The 17,382-nt window shown below is 41.7% G+C and overlaps 1 protein-coding gene across 2 annotated transcripts in view; it reads left to right on the top strand.

The window, feature by feature from the left end:
* Positions 1 to 17,134, top strand: part of fbxl17 (F-box and leucine-rich repeat protein 17) — a 208,267-nt gene extending 191,133 nt beyond the window's left edge. The window contains exons 11-12 of one of the 2 annotated variants that reach the window (XR_008415590.1): positions 14,726 to 16,099; positions 16,177 to 17,134. Coding sequence is in view for 1 of the 2 variants with exons in the window: in XM_053871447.1 (XP_053727422.1) it covers positions 14,726 to 14,863 (138 nt within the window). In the remaining variant the exon portion in view is untranslated. Of the gene's footprint in view, positions 1 to 14,725 lie in introns of both variants that reach the window. The other variant, XM_053871447.1, reaches the window with a different exon arrangement.
* Positions 17,135 to 17,382: the final 248 nt, after the last annotated feature.

Genomic DNA, 17,382 nt, shown 5'->3' with positions numbered 1-17,382 from the left:
GCAGGAAACTTTGCCACGAGCCTCCACTATTTTTCAGTCACAGAAGCAGTTTTATTAATATGATTTTACTCCTTGTTCCTGCGGCAGTGCTTTTCCGGTTTCTCACTGTAGCCGAACAAATGTATATTTCTCAGATGCTAAAGATGTATTCCGAATGAAAGCAGCCTCTCCGGTTGTCGCTAAAACCTCTCTTGACTCTTTCAGCTTCTTCTTCTAACAAGAGATATTTGACTTTAATCAGCTTTTAGGAAACCACGACATGTGGAGCCCACTCTCACACACTTCAGTCAGGTCTGATGTAGACCCACTTTCAGATCCAGCTTTCAACCTAGCTTGCAAGAGTCTCCATAGCAACACAAGACGATGCTAGCAACGACATGCGGTGAGCAACTTTGGGCGTCTTTCATGTTCTATTTCTGCTGTTGTCATGAGTCACTACATTATTATGTCTTCTAGTTCTACGTTTCATTGTGAGCATTTTAATCTCCCGTCTGGAGTCTTCACCGGATTGTTTCCACACATTGTACCTCGCTTTCATCATCCTTCTTTCCCCCATTTCACTGCCTGTCTTTTGTCTTTCCGCTGGTTCTTTTAACCCTCACCCCACACACATGCGTCTTTCCACTCCTTCATTAGAGTGAAAACAAATGGGCAATCCAGGTTGTGAAAGTCACATAGTCAGCATGAAGCCAGACTTGGAAACTAATGACACTGGGCCCTTAAGGAGAGGCTGCTGGAGACTTATCACTGTAATGGTGGAGACAAAGGGGGACAATAGAGAGTAAAATGAGGCGTTGCCTGGAGGAAAAGTGGAAAAATGGTTCAACCAACGACAAAATTCAGGGAAAAATCAAAGCACAATTGGATAAAGGGAAGCATTAGAGTCAGGGAGGGAAACATTAGAGTCGGGGCTGCTATTCCCAGTGTAAATGGACCCCAAAATTGTTTTCTGTAAGCACTTTTGAATTGTGGATCCATTACAGAAGCTGAGGTGGAATTGTGTTTGGGGAGCAGGTATGAGTGCGATGGCACCCCTGGATGGAACAAGCAGACAGACCTTATTAGAAGAGCAGACGTCCCAATCAATATGGACGTTCCAGTGGTGCGCCCAGCTGCCTGGGACGATACCCAGAAAGGCACGAAACGGCAATTTGCAGACATAAACAAGAGCCTAATTGTTCAGGGCCTGGATGTTTGGAGAGGGGAAAACAAAGATGAAGTATTGTCAGGAGTTAGGAGGCGTTTTAGCTCTCATTTACCAAGCCAGAGTTTGGGAGGCGAGCAAAACTTTCTCTGATGAGTGCGGTTATTGGGAACAGCCAGGTCCCAGCGTTTCAAAGCTTCGAGGTAAGAGGGATTAGTAGCGCTACATAAAGATCCCCAGGTTCCTCTATGCTCACAACTCAAGTGAGACGTGAATGTTCAAAGTCAAGAAAAGGCGATCTGTCGTTTTCGCCGCAATCTCGGTCTCATCCTGCACTGAAGAGCCGTATTGATTGGTGGTCTTAACTGAAGCCACCTCCTGATCGTCCCTTCATCTTGTTTCGAAAGGGCAAAAGCAAAGGAGACGGCGAAATAAGGTGAAGCACCTGAAGAGACTCAAACAGAAATCTCAGAGTTGCACTTCAGTGAACCACCCGCCTGACCTCACCTGCCGCTCCTTCGTCTCTCTGTGTTTTACCTCTTCATGCGTGTTTCCACCGCCGCCGAAGCAAGGACGCCCAAGGTTGTCTGGCTTTGGATTCCACCCGCGGCTTCTCTTCATTTAATTAGCCGTTTGGAGTTGCTGGCCACTTCTCCTTCCCACCTCCACCTGCCGGAGCTCCCTCCTGCTCCTCCACGTCCTCCCTGTTTACTCATCACAGCAGAGGTCGACATCATCTCACCGAGTCATAACAGGCTGAATGCTCACACCTGACAATCTTCATATATACTTTGGCAATAATTGTAGATTTCCCAGACGTGTTTTATCCCAGGCAGCAGGTGGTCACAGTTCATTTTTAGCATCCACTTGTTTATGTCTGAAGCTGTTGGTGATGAATTAGCTGATGCTGATGTCGCTGTCCTTTCTCTGTGTGGTAATTTGACGGACAAATGGAGTACTCAGAGGGCATGCCAGTGTGCTGTTGCTCTACGTGGAGCTTCAATAGCAGCTCTCAGTTACTCTCTGGTGGCCACAGAATGTGCTCACCCTCACTTCTTATTGCTTCATATCTCCCAGTGATTATGATGCAGAACTTTAGTTGTACGTGTATGTTAAAGTCCGTGCTAACAAAGTGATGACAGAAGGTGAAAACGTTGGTCGGCTTCAGAAATCGGCTTGTATGAAGAATCTCATATAGGTTTTCCCAACTGCAGAGTTGCCATTCCAGTGCAGATTGACGCAAGGACAAAAAGGTATTTGATGGATTATTATTTTATTTTATTTTATTTTATTTATTTTATAATTCTTCCTTTTTTTTAGCTCCGAGGTACGAGTTATTCTCACTTTTATACTTTGGCATGATTAGAACATGCTGTTTTTAGCTTGAAGTGAAAAAATTAAATAAAATAAAATAAAATAAAACTTATACAAACCAGAGAGGCTTATTTGAAATCATAAATGTAGGTCTCGTCCCTATCATGAGAAAATAACTTCTTGTTGGACGTAACCAAATTCAGCACATGACAATAAGTACAATTTTCAACAAACGTCATTGTATTAATTCTGTATTTCTCATGAGCTGGTCTAGTTCAAGAAAATGGTGCCAGATGAAGCAAAAGGTTTATGTGATTTGAGAAAATAACGGATGGCCTTCCTCATCAGTTGTCATCATCAGTTTGTCCTGCCCCTCCACTTCTATCACAGAGCAGCAGACAACTTCTATTACATTATACTGGATCACATGACCTCCTTGTCGCTGCTTAATGAAGATCTATCTACTGGTCTTCTTGTAGAAGTTATAAGAGAAGAGAAAACAATGCTTTTAAATTTGCCTTAGGCTCCAGAAACCACAGGACAGGAATAGTGTCAACACTTTCACAAGCTGAGAGAAAGTATAGATTTAACTTCCAGTCCAAGTCCATAAGACCTTGATCATCATTGCTCGGTTCATGTTTTAATAAAGTCTTGTTTTCCAGAATATGTTTATTCCTCACCTTGTTCTCATATCGACAGGGTCAAATCCCGTGTACTTCGCCCACAATGAATTTCTGTATCACGGTGCTGATTTCAAGGACACGGTCGATCTGCTCCTTGTTTAGTTTAGAGAACAGAGGAGTCATGCGAGGTAAAAAAATTAAACACAGTAGCTCTGTTGTGATTATCAGTAAAGAATTCTGCTTGTGTCTGACCTCGGTAAGCTGCTCTGGAATTTTACCCCGCAGTTTCTTGGGTCAGTGTGTGCGTGGAGGTGTGTGTGCGTGGAGGTGTTTCGGTGTGTGTGTTTGCTGCTGTGTGTTAATGCAGTATTCACTGTCGCTTTTATTCTGTAGGGAGGTGGTTGTCATCGCAATGATTTTTGTTCTCCGTTCACTTTTGTTCACTCTGCTTTTCTTCCGTCCTCTCTTTGTTTAAACAACATTAAACATGAACACTTTGACTTTATGGCCATAGAAGCTTGTTTTATGTCCATAGAAATCTGTTGTTAGTGGGTGAGAGGTCAAGGCTTGAGGCAGAAAACAATGCCAATGAATGCGGTGTGATGTCAGAGAAGTGCTGATCCATTAATAAATGACTTTTTTGTTTTTGTTGTTGACAGGCTCAACGATGACTCACTTACCGTCATATGGATTATATTTGCGTATTAATGCTTGAATCATTTCTTATATTGCATTACTTCTAAAAGGATTTTTTTTAATGGACTATAACTTTTTTATTATTTACTAATAACCACTTAAAAATGTCCAACCCGCTTTAGCTTTGATATTTGTTGTAGCCATTGAGGAAACTACCACACTTCACCGTTTGACCAACTTTATGCTGAGCTAAAATATGCCCCAATAGTTTTGTGTTCTGTGGTGCTCATCCTACAATATATGAATTACTTCCACACCTACCTTTACAAAAGGCGACAATGGAGATGCTTTCATGTATAATAAAGGATTCTTTACCCCTTTAACACAGCTGGTATTTCTTTGCATCACATAAGAAGGTTGATATCGTATCCTACACATCTCAATTATTTTCACTGACTCTAAGTCGACTTATAACTTTGATAGTTCTTCACATCCAATGTAGTAGGCATTAACCTATAGGGTTAAGTCAAATCATATCTGGTTTTTATTATGATTATTATTATTATTTTAGATGTAAAATCACACAAAAATATGGAGTTCTCGCCTTGGTTGAAAACTATATGAGCTCGCCTGAAACAGAGAAGAAAGTGCAATCAGAAACTAAGCAAGAACATTGGCTCTTCAGAGATGCAATGTGATTTTATTGTCTTTTACTGTCTTGTAAAGTGAATCATAAAAGGCAAAGCAAACATTTATGAGTGTAACTGAAGCCAAACTATTACATCTAAATGAATTGCTTGTCCATGCTGACAACAAATGGACGTCGGGGCTGAAACCTTGGTTGGTTTTAGCCCGGAGATAACTGTTGTAGTTTATCTGTGTGTTTTCTAGTCCCAGACTAACAAATAAATTAGCTAAAGCCTTGTGAGTTATGGAATGTTTTGCTGCAGCCTGCAGAGATAAGAAGGTCTGCACAGAAAGAGGGATTGGGCTGAGCCTCGGCCACATTCCTCTAGTTACCTTTGTCACGCGTGATGGAGTATAGGGTTTACAAACCTGGCCTTCGGTACCTTTTTCTCTGACCCGGTTCAGTTGAGCCTCTTCTCCTCCGTGTGTATGTGTGAGAGATTGCGTTATGGGCTGACACCACCGGCTTTTTTTCAGCGGCGCAGCTGCCTGATGCTGTGCAGGGATAAGGACGCGTGAGCTGTACCAGACCTCAGTTGTCGCAAGTCGGGCCTGACCAGGTTTTAAAGGAGACATGCACAGCAGAGTCCTCTCTATGCACCTCTGAGACAGAAACCAAAATGTTTCAGCTCAGTCTTTTCTCACTGGTCCCTAAAATCCTGAACTGCCCTCCTCCTGCTCCTCTTCTTATCAGAGGCAGGAGTATCCTTCAGTCCTCGAGTCACTCATTGAAAAACTTTACAACGGGGGGGATTTTCCTCAAGCAGTTTAAACACTATAAATCCAACCTGTTTGGATACAGACCACTTAAAGTGACCTTTTACAAAGACAGTTGCACGACATTCTTCTCCTGCTTAACAGGGCTTTTAAACATTTACCCCAACTGATAATGGAGATGTCAATGTGTACGTCTTTCGTGAGAGACCGAGGAACTATGAGAAAGAAAAAACTAGTGGTGGAACTTTTTTAATGTGTTAAAATATTTTATTTTATTTTATTTTATTTTATTTTGTTGCTCTCCAGACAGGGAGAGAAACAGGGAACCTCTGTGCCATAGTTCCTGTTCCACTGATCACACTGATGCACAAGACACGTCGCAGCTAGGATGAGAACAACAACAACAAACATGGAGGAATCCCTGAACAAAAGCAAACAAAAGCATCTGTTTGCTTTAGTTCAGGGATGTTTTTTCGCTTAACAGTGGGCAGGGTTTCCACTACTCTGAATGTACTTGAAATTCTTATAAAATTTAAATTCTTATGCAGATATTTTCAAGACATGAAAAGAGCTTTAGTTTAAATAAGGTGATATAAAAACTTGAATAAAAAAATTGTTGTTTAAATGTATGTATGGGTCCATCATTTTATTCAGTAATATACCGAATCGATCGAATCGAATCCCACCCTAAAAAAAAACAAAAAAACAAAAAAAAAAAAAACGCAGTCATCTATTCCTTGTGATCAACATTTGCTGGAAAGGGCAGTTATTAGCTTATGAATTAGGTGGATGCAATGTGGTCCTCTGAAAATGGTGTGCGACGTTGTCGATGCCCACCTGTGACAGGTCAGTGTCAGCGACTGCCTGATCTGATCAAAGCTCACTGAAGAAACTTTTTGCACTGATCAAGCCTGCGCTCCGATGCAGATGCACTCCAACACCGCGGGGAAGCGCCGGGCCTCGTCTCGGCAAACTGCGCAGTAAAACATGTCGTAAAAATGACTAACACAGCAGCTCTTTCTTTCTCAGTGGGGAAACAGAAAAAGCAACGTTGTTAACCGATTATCCGATTCACAAACAGAACAAGTGCAGCTCATATTAGCCAGGTGGGGAGAAAACACCTTCAGAGTGCTTTGAGTAACAAGGAAGGGAAATGGAATCAAGAGTGCCGGAGGTCGTTTCTGAGGAATGGCTCGTGTTATATTGCACCTGCACAACAGAAACAGAAATAACAGCCAAGAAGAAGTGTGGAGCTTGCATCTAGCAGCTTCCTCTGTTCAGCTCAAACACACTCGCTACCTGAAACATCACTTACCACCTTCTGACAGCTAAAGTGTCTGTTGAAACTGACGCATTGTGACGATGCGGTATATTTTCTTGAACAGATATCTGTTGAGTCGCCCCATTTCAGAGTTTACAGAGACGTTGAGGCCGAAAGCCTGTGTACACTTTTCAGGAATCACATAGTGATTCCGGCCAAGAACTGTGGTTGAACACGGCCTGTTTGCCCAAGGGATCCACCACAAGACGGGCCACCTCTACTCTAGCTGCTCTGCTCCAAATCTCTCATGGATGCAACTCTGAGTCACTCATGGTCAGGGCCAAGGTTGTGGGTTCAATTCCAGCACTCCTCTTTCCTCCCACATGCAGAGGTTATCGGATTACTCTAACTTGTCCTCTGGTGTAGGTGTCTCCATGAGTGGTTCTGCTTTTATATGTGCCCTGCGAAATCCTGGCGAGCTGTTCAGGGTGTCCCCTGCCTCTGTAGCTATGTTAGACTCCAGCCCACCACCGCCACCGCAGAAATGAATCAGTCGACGCAAGTGAATTAATGAGTGGACTTTAAGTGGACAGGTCAGCAACAACACATTCAGTCCATGGCATGAAGGAAACCTCAGCCATTTATTGCAGCTGCTTTTCTACTACAATGAAAATCCATGGTCAAGTCTATTCGACCAGGGGTTCTTAACCTTTTTGATCTCGGGGCCCACCTTTCCCAGGGCCCATTCAAGTTATAGAACTGACTCATTCCTCTTGATTTTATTTGTGATCAACAACCATATTTAATCTATTTACACATAAAACAAACCAAAACCTTTAAACCTTGAAAAGATGTTTATTTTGCCACAGAAAAGTCCAACAGCAGAACCAGAACAAAAAAAAAAAAAAATACACTTGATGCAAACAATTGAGAAAATTGGGAAAAACAAAAATACAATTCTAAATACAATAAAACCATGTCGAAATATCACAACATTAAAATAATATATTTTATTTAAATTCCAAAGAGTCTTGGCCCAATGGCGTAAAACAAACAAACAAAAAAAAAAAATAGCGGCCCTCAAGGAGGTGCTTGCGGCCCTACCAAGGGCCCCGGCCCTGTGCTTAAGAGTCACTGTATTAGACAACATGTCTACCTGGAGCATGGAGTGGAACGTTATGCTAGATATAAAACTATTAAGAAGAACCGTGGCCTCACTGTGCTCTTTCTCATTCTGCTTCACATTCACAGAACAGGCACTTACCGTGACCTGCCCATCACTTTATCCAGTTAAAGAGTCGATGTTGATGATGTGTGAAGTTGGTGTTGTGTAATCATGACTCACCTCTTCTCGTGAGTCTAGAAAACGAGCCCTGGGACTCTCCTAAAAAGCACCTAAAACGTCTCTTTGTGGCTGCTTTTAAATGCGGCATTTTCCACCTCACACCATGAAGCGAAAAGTCAAACGCAGCCAAAACAAACCAGCGCGCAATTTGAGTAAAAGTACGTCCACCACTACAAAGCCTTTGTGTCCTCTGCGCGGCTCTGTGGAATGAGATGTGATGACATCATCGCACCTGCTCGGTATTTGCGGCCCAGATCTGATGTTGGACATGAAGGTCAGCCCAAGTGTGCTGGCACGTGCACACCCTCCTCTGGTTTCAGCGCTCGTGCCACTGTGAAAGCACTAATTAAGCTGCTCCTCTCCTCTGCAAGCCAGACTTTGTCACCGGGCAAAGCTGTACATAATAACATTTAGTTGCTAGGTAACATTCTATCAAGTCCAGTGTTGGTTTCTTTGCTGTGCTGGGAACAGTCAGGATCCAGTTTAGAGTACTGGCTCCACTTCAAACCTGCTGCCAGGTCTGCTGAGGGCCCGTGTGATGGAGCCGATCTCTGCTCACCGATGAGTCTAATCTTTGAGAAGCATCTGGGAGCGCCGCCACACCGTTCTGGAACCAGGCCGAAACTTATGATCTTTTCCCCCTGTTTTAACTTCAAAGATGCAGAGCTGTAGATCTGAGCGCGGCGTAATACGTGCTGGCAGCTAATGTGCCGTTGTCAGGTTTTACGGGACCATGATAGAGGGACCTGTAGGAAAGCAAAGAGACATGTTTGGGATGTGTTGCTGTGGGGAAAAAAAGAACCTTTGCTTTGCATGTGACAGCTAGGGAGCGCTGATGGAGAGCCCCTGGGCTCACATGCTCTCGGTTGCTCAGCGATAGAGCTATCACATTGCATCCACCTATACTGATGCTACAGAATACTAGCCTTGCAAAGGGGTGCAATATTTCTGGTAAATTCCCAAGTTAAGCTTGAGAATTGATCTAGAAGATAAATTCAATTGAGAATTTATCTTTATTTATATTAGAAACTCTCCATCGGAATAATGGGAATTACTGGATTTAATGTGAATTTAGGGGAACTAACTGGAAAGTACATTATTTCCAAGCAAATGTAAATCGACAAAATAAAAAGGGTCAGAGAGGAGCAGACAATTTGTGGTAAATGTAAATCTTGGAAACATCCCAAGAGAATAGTGGGATTATGGGAATTCAGGGAAAATAATAGGGAATATGTTCGATACAATCATAAATGTAAACACCGGTTGGAAGAAAACCTCAATGTAAAATGTTTTCTTCAGATATTTCAGCAGCTCTATAACTGACTTTGTTTGGTTACTTGTTTGGTGGATGAACAAAAACAGGAATGTTGGGTTCAATATTGCCCATCTCCCAAACCCACTCATTCAAAAACCCACCTCCCATTCCTAAATGTCCACAAACTCCCATTAAATTCAAATTTGCATTGGAAAAAACGTACCATTAAACATCGTCAACCTCCAACTACAGGTCCACTTCAAAGTGGTACAAGAAGAAACTCCCTTTCTCTACAATAATTCCCATTGTACAAAGAAATCTTCTGCGTTTTTGCTCGGCCAGTAGGCTCTTCCTCTGTCAGTCTCACCTGTTTCTATGTTTGCTATTTAATCATTTAATAAATGCTCACCTCAACAGTATCATCAGACATGCTTCTCTTTGGTTAGTCTGCAGGCTCTGATGTGTGCCTTCAAATAGTCGTTGCACTTCACGCTCAAATGTGTGGTCCACTCTTCTGGAGACCCTCTGTACATGTGATGAAGACATGCTCAGAGCCAGTCGGCAGCGTGGTCTCAAGAGAGGTGTGTTCTGAGCTTGTGATTGAGGAATGGCGTGGATATTCAGGTGTATTTGAATGACTTTTTTTGTTTAGATTATGCATAAATATACTTTCCTCAACTATGTTAAAGTCCCCATTGCTGTTTATTCCTATAAATTTCCATGAATTCCCTTAAATTCCAATGGCAATGGTCCATTTTTCAAAATTGTGCCCTAACTACATTTTCTATGATCGATTGTGGGTCATACAGTACCTCCTCCTAATACTTAGATAAAAATGTGAATAGAAGTCTGATCTCTTTCTGTTGGTCAAAAATTAAGAGTGAAATCAGAAGCCATGTGAATGTGTGCGTGAGCTGTCATTGAAGTTAAAAAGTGGACATCAAAATAACGTTGAACACTTTTGGGAAAAAAAAGAATTGTCGAATCGTTCACCTCATCTTATCCTAGAGAGTTCATCTTGAATATATATATATATATATATATATATATATATATAGACAGTGGTGTCTCGGTATTTGAACAAATCGGAATTCAAACAAAAAATGTAGATTTTTTTAGATTTTTTTTTTCGGATTTTTCGGATTCCGAAAAAAGCCAAAAAAGACATAACGTGCGCAGACCGATCAGCTGACCCACGACACGCTTTGTTATTGTGTATAACGCAGCCTCTGTATGCAGACGTGTCCCGTTAGCTACATTTACTGACTGTTTTTTCTTCATATTGAGGTGTAAAACCTTTCCTGTCTCCACACTGGACCATGGTAGAGTGTCATATATATATATATATATATAAATATATATATATATATATATCTGCAATTTGGCTCTGTGTTTTGAGTTGTGAAGGTAAAAATCCCCTCCATTATAAGACATTTGAATCTGCATCATGAAACACCTGTTTTCCACGACAGTAATGACGTCCTGTTTTTTGGGCAGCCTTATCAACCAGTGTGGCAGAGTCATTTCATTATTTCCATCAAAGTTATCTTGTCGCAACATTTAGTGCCTGTGCAACCAGCAATTAGGGGAAGCGTTGTGATTGTGAGCTGCTCTGTGTGCGGCGTGTTTACTGCGGCGCAGAATCTGCATTCATGAATGCTGTGGCCTCCTCTTGCTTTGACAGTCCCGTTCTTTGGGTCGGTTTTAATTCCAATTACAGGCTGGTTCATGGAGCAGCCGAAGGTTCAGTCTCTTTTTCGGGGATATGGCATTGTATGTTGGGAAGGTTGTCGTCTGCTAATGAGGCCGGCTGGGTGTCATAACACTGTGTTTCTCTGCAACAGGTGGAAACATCTCAGCAAGTGCTGCGTCTTTCTCTCTTACATCGGCTTCATAGAGCAAGCACAGGATAAAAGTCACCGTGCTGCCATTGTTGCTGATGAAAAATAACTGCTTTACTTTGATTTGATTTTGATAATTCCCATTAAACCAGAACATTAATGTCTCAATTAGTTTGTTTTTTTTAGTGGTGAGACTTTAACAAGTTAATTACGATTTAATTTAATTTAATTTAATTTACTGTGACAGTTTGCTCTCCAGACAACAGGGAAGCTTTGTAAGTGCCGTAGTTCCTGTTCCACTGATCACACTGATGCACAAGACACGTGGCAGCTAGGATGAGAACAACAACAACAAACATGGAGGAATCCCTGAACAAAAGCAAACAAAAGCATCTGTTTACTTTTGTTCAGGGAGGTTTTTCACTACACAATGTCCAGGGTTTCCACTACTCTGAATGGACTTGAAATTCTTATAAAATTTAAATTCTTATACAAATATTTTCAAGACATGAAAAGAGCTTTAGTTTAAATACGGCGATATAAAAACTTGAATATAGCCACCATCCTGATTTATTGTAAAACTGATGCAAAATAAACAATATGTTGTTGTTTAAATGTATGTATGGCTCCATCATTTGATTCAGTAATATACCACATTCATTCAAATTGAAAAATGTGGCTTCTTGTGGCAAATATTTTAATACCATTGAACTGCAATTAATTGCCGATTAAAACCGAGGTTCCACTGTAACAGCCTACCGACATGTTTGCATCTGCCAGACAGGGGAGGGGTCACACGGCAATGATTGACAGGTCTCAGTCACACACTGCAGCACTGTTTTGTAACGTTTAATGAGAATGAAACCTTAGCAAACTGTGTGTTCAGACGGCTTTTTAGTGTCGAATTTCCTCTCGCTGTCTCCAACTTTGGTCTCATACCTGCTAACATACCTGGTTCTATAAATGCCAATATCACGATATCGATTCAAATTCAATTAATTGTGCAGCCCTGATTCTGCATTCATTTTTCATGGAAACCCTCTCAGAGATTAAACATGCTCTCACTTTTTTGGCACCTGAAACTCTGTTACCAAATATATAGCTTTCTCAGCGCTTCAAGGAGACTTTAATTTAATCCTAAAACATCTGTGACTCTGGCTCCAACATGATTTCAGACAGTTGTAACCAGCTGTAATATAGCAGAGATGTCTATATCATTAACTTGTTCTGTCTGACACAAACCCCTGTTCAGATATAATAATAATTTATCACCTGAAAATGTGCTGTTTTGTTTCTCTCCCGTCTTGCTACAGTCGTGATGTGTTCATCCCACGGTGCGACATAAAGCACACACTGCCAGTGTTGTTGTTCCCCTCATGACCATTTCCCTTCTCCTCACCTCTCCGTTTTACATTTTTAATATTTAATTCCACCATAAATTGCCCACACCAGAGCGGAGTCGTGATGCGTTGCTGAGCAGTGGAAACATTTCCATTTTTTTATGATTAACTTGACTTCCAAACGCTCCTCTCCATCTTGTGGAACTGGCAGAGTGGAGGCTCATCACCAGAGCAGGTGTCAATTCAAATCATTCTAACGTACGTTTGTCTCATTTACATACAAAGAGTTGCCATATTATCAGTCACTGGGAAACGGAAGCTAGAGACGACCCAGGAGGAGGAGAAATATATCTCCCAGGTGCTTTCTGACTTTTCGAAGTGCCCTGAAAAAAAAAAAAAAATCATCTGGTTTTCATCTTCTTGACGGTGGTGTGAAGGTACTTGAGGTGAGAAGGGTGGAACACTCTGGACAGGTCACAGGTCCATCACTGTAAAGGACAGGACGTTCTCCACTCGGCTCCTGCAACAGACGTGACTGTGTTCAACATGTGCGCGAATGTTTATCCATCATTTCCCCTGGAAAGTGTCACACTCATGGGTGGGCAGGCGTTGGTTCTGGGTGGGTAGCGGTTAACCCCTCAGAGGTCTCTGGGGTGACGTTGCTTCTGCTCTTTGTCAGCTCAAGATCTGACTCGATCTCAGCCTCTTGGTGACAGACGAGCGCTGGAGCGGCCGCTTCTCATCTTCTGAGAACAATCGGCCCCATTAGTCTGCCCTGCTGAAAAACTAGTCCTGTCGGTGCAACTGCTGTGTGTCGTCTGGGAAGAGATGGCAAACTGTTGTGACAATTCTCATTGAACCATTTTTAACAGATAAATCCGCCCAGATCAGACAGTGGATCAGGTCAGTGTGTTCCAGTTTGCATCAGTCTGCACAACAGCAGTCATCTGTTCACAAAGAGGCCTTCCAGCAAGGCTTCAACCAACCTGCTTGTTTAGACATGGAAAAACTGGTTCAGAAGCGGGAATGTTGGTCCATGACTGGAGCCCACAAAAGTTGGTTTGAGCTTGCGAACTGTGACAGCTTTGTTGGCCGTGTGGTTTTCGACTATCACGTCTGTAAAATGCATGGGCCTTTTCTCAAAAACACACACACGCACTGGTTACATACCAGATGCCTGAGATGTGTTCCTTCCAAATCTCTTCATCAAAAGTCATTTCATGCTGCATTGTTGGATGAAAATAGTTTCACTAAAGGAATCGGCACTTTCAGAGTCTTGGTGCAACTTGTACTTTTGCTGGTGTGTTTTCTACTTCCCTCCCAATGCTTTTCCGCTTAGACCTCACAGAATGGTGCCACCTCCAGAACTGGAACCGTGTCGGTGTGAAAGGCCTTCAAGATCTAAAGAGACTTGGGCCAAAATACGTCCGAAATTGTTGGAGAGATAACTCATCCCCTCTCTTCCTCCAGTCATCTCTGACTTGCTGAAAGTTATATAGACCTGATAACGTCATTGTTCTCCACAGCATACTCGTAGTCTAAATTAGTTTTGGTCATCTTTTTATTTTTTTTGAATATGTACTTTAAAAGTAGGTTCATGACACAGGGTGGATCCTGAATCCTTGACACACCTTCGACCTTATCCATCAGTTTCCTCTCCCACTAAACAGATGGTGGCACCAGAAAATGCCATCTGTGTCCGTAGCTTGATGTGACAGCATGCAGCTTCATTCTGCTTGCAAGGATTTTATTTATTGTAGGTTCATTCACTCAGGCAGGCGGGGGACACTCTGGACAGGTCATGTAGACAGACAACCACTCACATACGGAAAACTCCTGTTTTATGTAATCATCATTGTCATTATTATTATCATCGGTAGAAGTATTAAATTCTTTATCTATTTATGTCGGGTCGCGGATAAGCGGTAGAAGAAGGTGAAGGTGAAGGTGATCTATTTATGTAAAACTATCTGAGTAGTGAGGTTGTGTCGACCAGTTTTTTTGTGTTTTAAATGAGAAAAAATATTATTGTGTCTTTTGACAAGAAAAAAAATGTAAGATGAACAGAGGAATATTCTTGACTAATATACAAGTCTGATCATGGCCTTGTTTTTACAAGGCTATTATTCTTATCCGAGTGTGGAAGGAAACATAAAAAACCATTCAAGTGGATTTCACAAACCAGATTCCCGGAAAACGACACGAGTGCACGGTTTCAAATGTATTCTTCAGTGATGTAGATGGAGATTTGTTGGTTCACTCCGGAAACAAACTGTGGTGTCGCAGATTTATCTCTGCGACACCACATGCCACTCAGTCTTGAAACTGTTGACACATTGAAGTGAAAACCATTCTGTCAGTGTCTGGTTTTAAACTGTCTATTTGATATTTGGTATCATGTCATCGTACTCAGGTCTTGAGCTCTGGTATTCCTACTGATATAGATTCAGTTGGAGCAGTTCATTTGTTCCCCTCCCAGCTATATATATATATATATATATATATATATATATATACAGAACATGAGTGTGCTTCCATTTTCTAATCAGCTTTTGTTTGCAGGTGAACGAGGAGACAGTGGAGCTGCTGGTGGTCCAGTACCCTCACATTGTGTTCAGCACGGTGATGCAGGACTGCAAGAGGACCCTGGAGAGGGCGTACCAAATGGGCTGGAGCCCCAGCGCATCCAACGCCTCGTAGCTTTGCTGGATGCCGTTCGCTCTTCGACCAAGGAACCGAACCACAGAGACACAGTTTTCAGTAATCCAACACGATCATGACTCTCATGTCAAATATAGCTAACAAAAGTCACGCATTCATTTTAGACCTGTTTTATCGTCTGGAACCTTTTTTTTTATTCTTATTAATGCATTGATAGTTTTGTTGAAAAATACCTATATGTGTGATCATGAGAAGGTCCTGGTCTGACCAAGATCATCAACGCATGTCTCCAAAGCAATTTAGACCGCAAGAGCAAAGACATATCAGCGACCACTTGTCCGACTCCTTGTGAGCGGTTTCTCTCTGACGGAATTTTATTTTGGGTTTCCAGTTCAGTATTAAAGGAGTTGTTTGACCATATATGATGAGATTATTGTTGTCCAGAATCAGAAAGTTGCAGTTGCAGGAATTAAACAGCTTCTATTAAGAGAAAAAAAGTGCATGTTTAGCGTTAGATCTTTCTCAATATGGTAGAATGATGACCTGTCAAGCTGGCGGTTGTTTCGAGTCGGTGCTTCTTCTGAAGTTGCCTTTGACTAAAGATCCCGGATCAGGTTTTAGGTTTTTCGGACATCAAGTTAGCGGAAATGATGCCTTACAGTTAAGTGGTTGCAAGGTAACTGCCTTCCCTTGAGGATCTTTACACAGCAGTCGTTTTGATGTTGCACTGGGTGAGAGTTACCGCCGCGCACTCTGGAAGCACTCGCAGCCACTTTCACACCTGGACACCTCAGACAGGGCTTTCACGCTGAAGACGCCGATACTCCTCATTCATGCCGCCTCCTCTCAAACTCGTGGAGTGTTTATGGTTGGCTTTCACCATGGCTCTCTTAGCATGTTCACGTTAGCTCTCCAGGCTATGTTGCTAAATGACCGTAGCTAATCTGGAGCTGAAGAAATGTATCAACTGAATTAAGAATTTGACATCACATATCTATTCCACTACTTCCTGATTAAGTTTATCCATCCAGGGAAGATTGAAACTCTTGCTAGCATCAAGCTAGCGCTCTGTACTTAAAAGTAATTGTTTCAAAAATGCGTCATTCATGACATGCTAGCTAGCAAGGCACCGTGGACAATAACATCAACCTCCAAAAGTAAGCAGCACATTTTTCCTTCCATTCGGTTGAAAGATCTATACATTCAGATAAGTTGGTTCAGCTGTGTCTCCTCACGTTCACATTCATTTTCCAGCCCAGGAGCGACATGATACTGGTGAGAATGAGTACACACCTGTGACTTGCCGTCCAAATAATTACAGTAATTAAAACTAGATGTAAACTGCCAAACAGAAAGGCTCCGACGACCGACCCAGCTGTTATGAGCATCATCATTTTTCTCGATCAAGGTCGATATCATTGAGGGAGGTATTGAGCACAACACAAGGAAAACATGCAGGAAAGCTCAACTCCCAGCTTTTCTTTGTCACTGAAGGATGTGAAACATCTCATAGTATCATAACAGGAGGAAGATCATGAAAATGATGCGAGTCAAGACGACGACTGCTGTGAAAGGAACCACCTTGAGAGAGGAAGCATTTTGTTTCACCCCCTTCTTCTGATATATATATATATATGGAAATATAGTATTAAATATATATACACACACACAACATGGTGTGGCATTTACTTAGCCTTATATTGATTTGTAAGTATTTCCTAGTGTCATTAGCAATGTAGCGGTTCATTACGTTCAGTAGACTAGATTGAAAAAGCTGCGAACACGACAGGACAGTTGACTTATCATCAGTGTACAGCCGCAGATGCAAATATCCAGGGTATTTTTCTAAGTAAGGACATTATACAGCTGCAGAATATGTTCAAGCATATACAGAAAAAGTTTCTCCTTTATACTTCCCCCCTCTGTTTGGTTCAGTTTCTGCTCTTTTGTTATCCCTGTATGCACTTTTCCTCTTCTAGAAGTTCTTCATTTGTTAAGGCAACTGTTAAGGAGTTGATTTACATAAAGATGAATAAAACACTACCACTTCAAACGCTCTGCTCTCCTGTCTTCTCTGTATAAACATGGCAAAGTCTGAACAATGGGACGTGTGTCCGTTAAATCTCTTGTTTGTTGGGAGGAAGTAGAAAATGCTTTTTCTTTCTAAACCTGAAGCGTCTCAAGGGAAACCTGAGGAAGTTCAATTTCTTCACATCCCTTTTGTGATCAGCAGCCTTTGGCCGACTGACTTGCTGGGAAACACGTGTCCAACAAGTGCCTTTTGTGAAGCCAAGTTTCATTTGAAGACACTTCTACTGTACTATATTTCCTTTTCATATTTCATACGATGCTTTTGTTTGTGAAAATATGCTGGAATTAATGCCTGAATAAGCAAAATAATTCTAATAAAATCATGCAGTGAAATATGAAGATCAAGTGTTGTAATTGTTATGTTATCATTCAATACAATAGTTATTCATTGTCACTCAGCTGTTACTCAACTTCCTGTTTGTGGACAAAGGTTATTTTTTCTCTTGCTACTTGTAGAAAAATGACAA

This window comes from Synchiropus splendidus, chromosome 7 (assembly GCF_027744825.2).
Source record: "Synchiropus splendidus isolate RoL2022-P1 chromosome 7, RoL_Sspl_1.0, whole genome shotgun sequence".
Taxonomy (NCBI): domain Eukaryota; kingdom Metazoa; phylum Chordata; class Actinopteri; order Syngnathiformes; family Callionymidae; genus Synchiropus; species Synchiropus splendidus.
The sequence above is the reverse complement of the archived record's forward strand: the minus strand, read 5'-3'. Positions and strand labels throughout refer to the sequence as shown.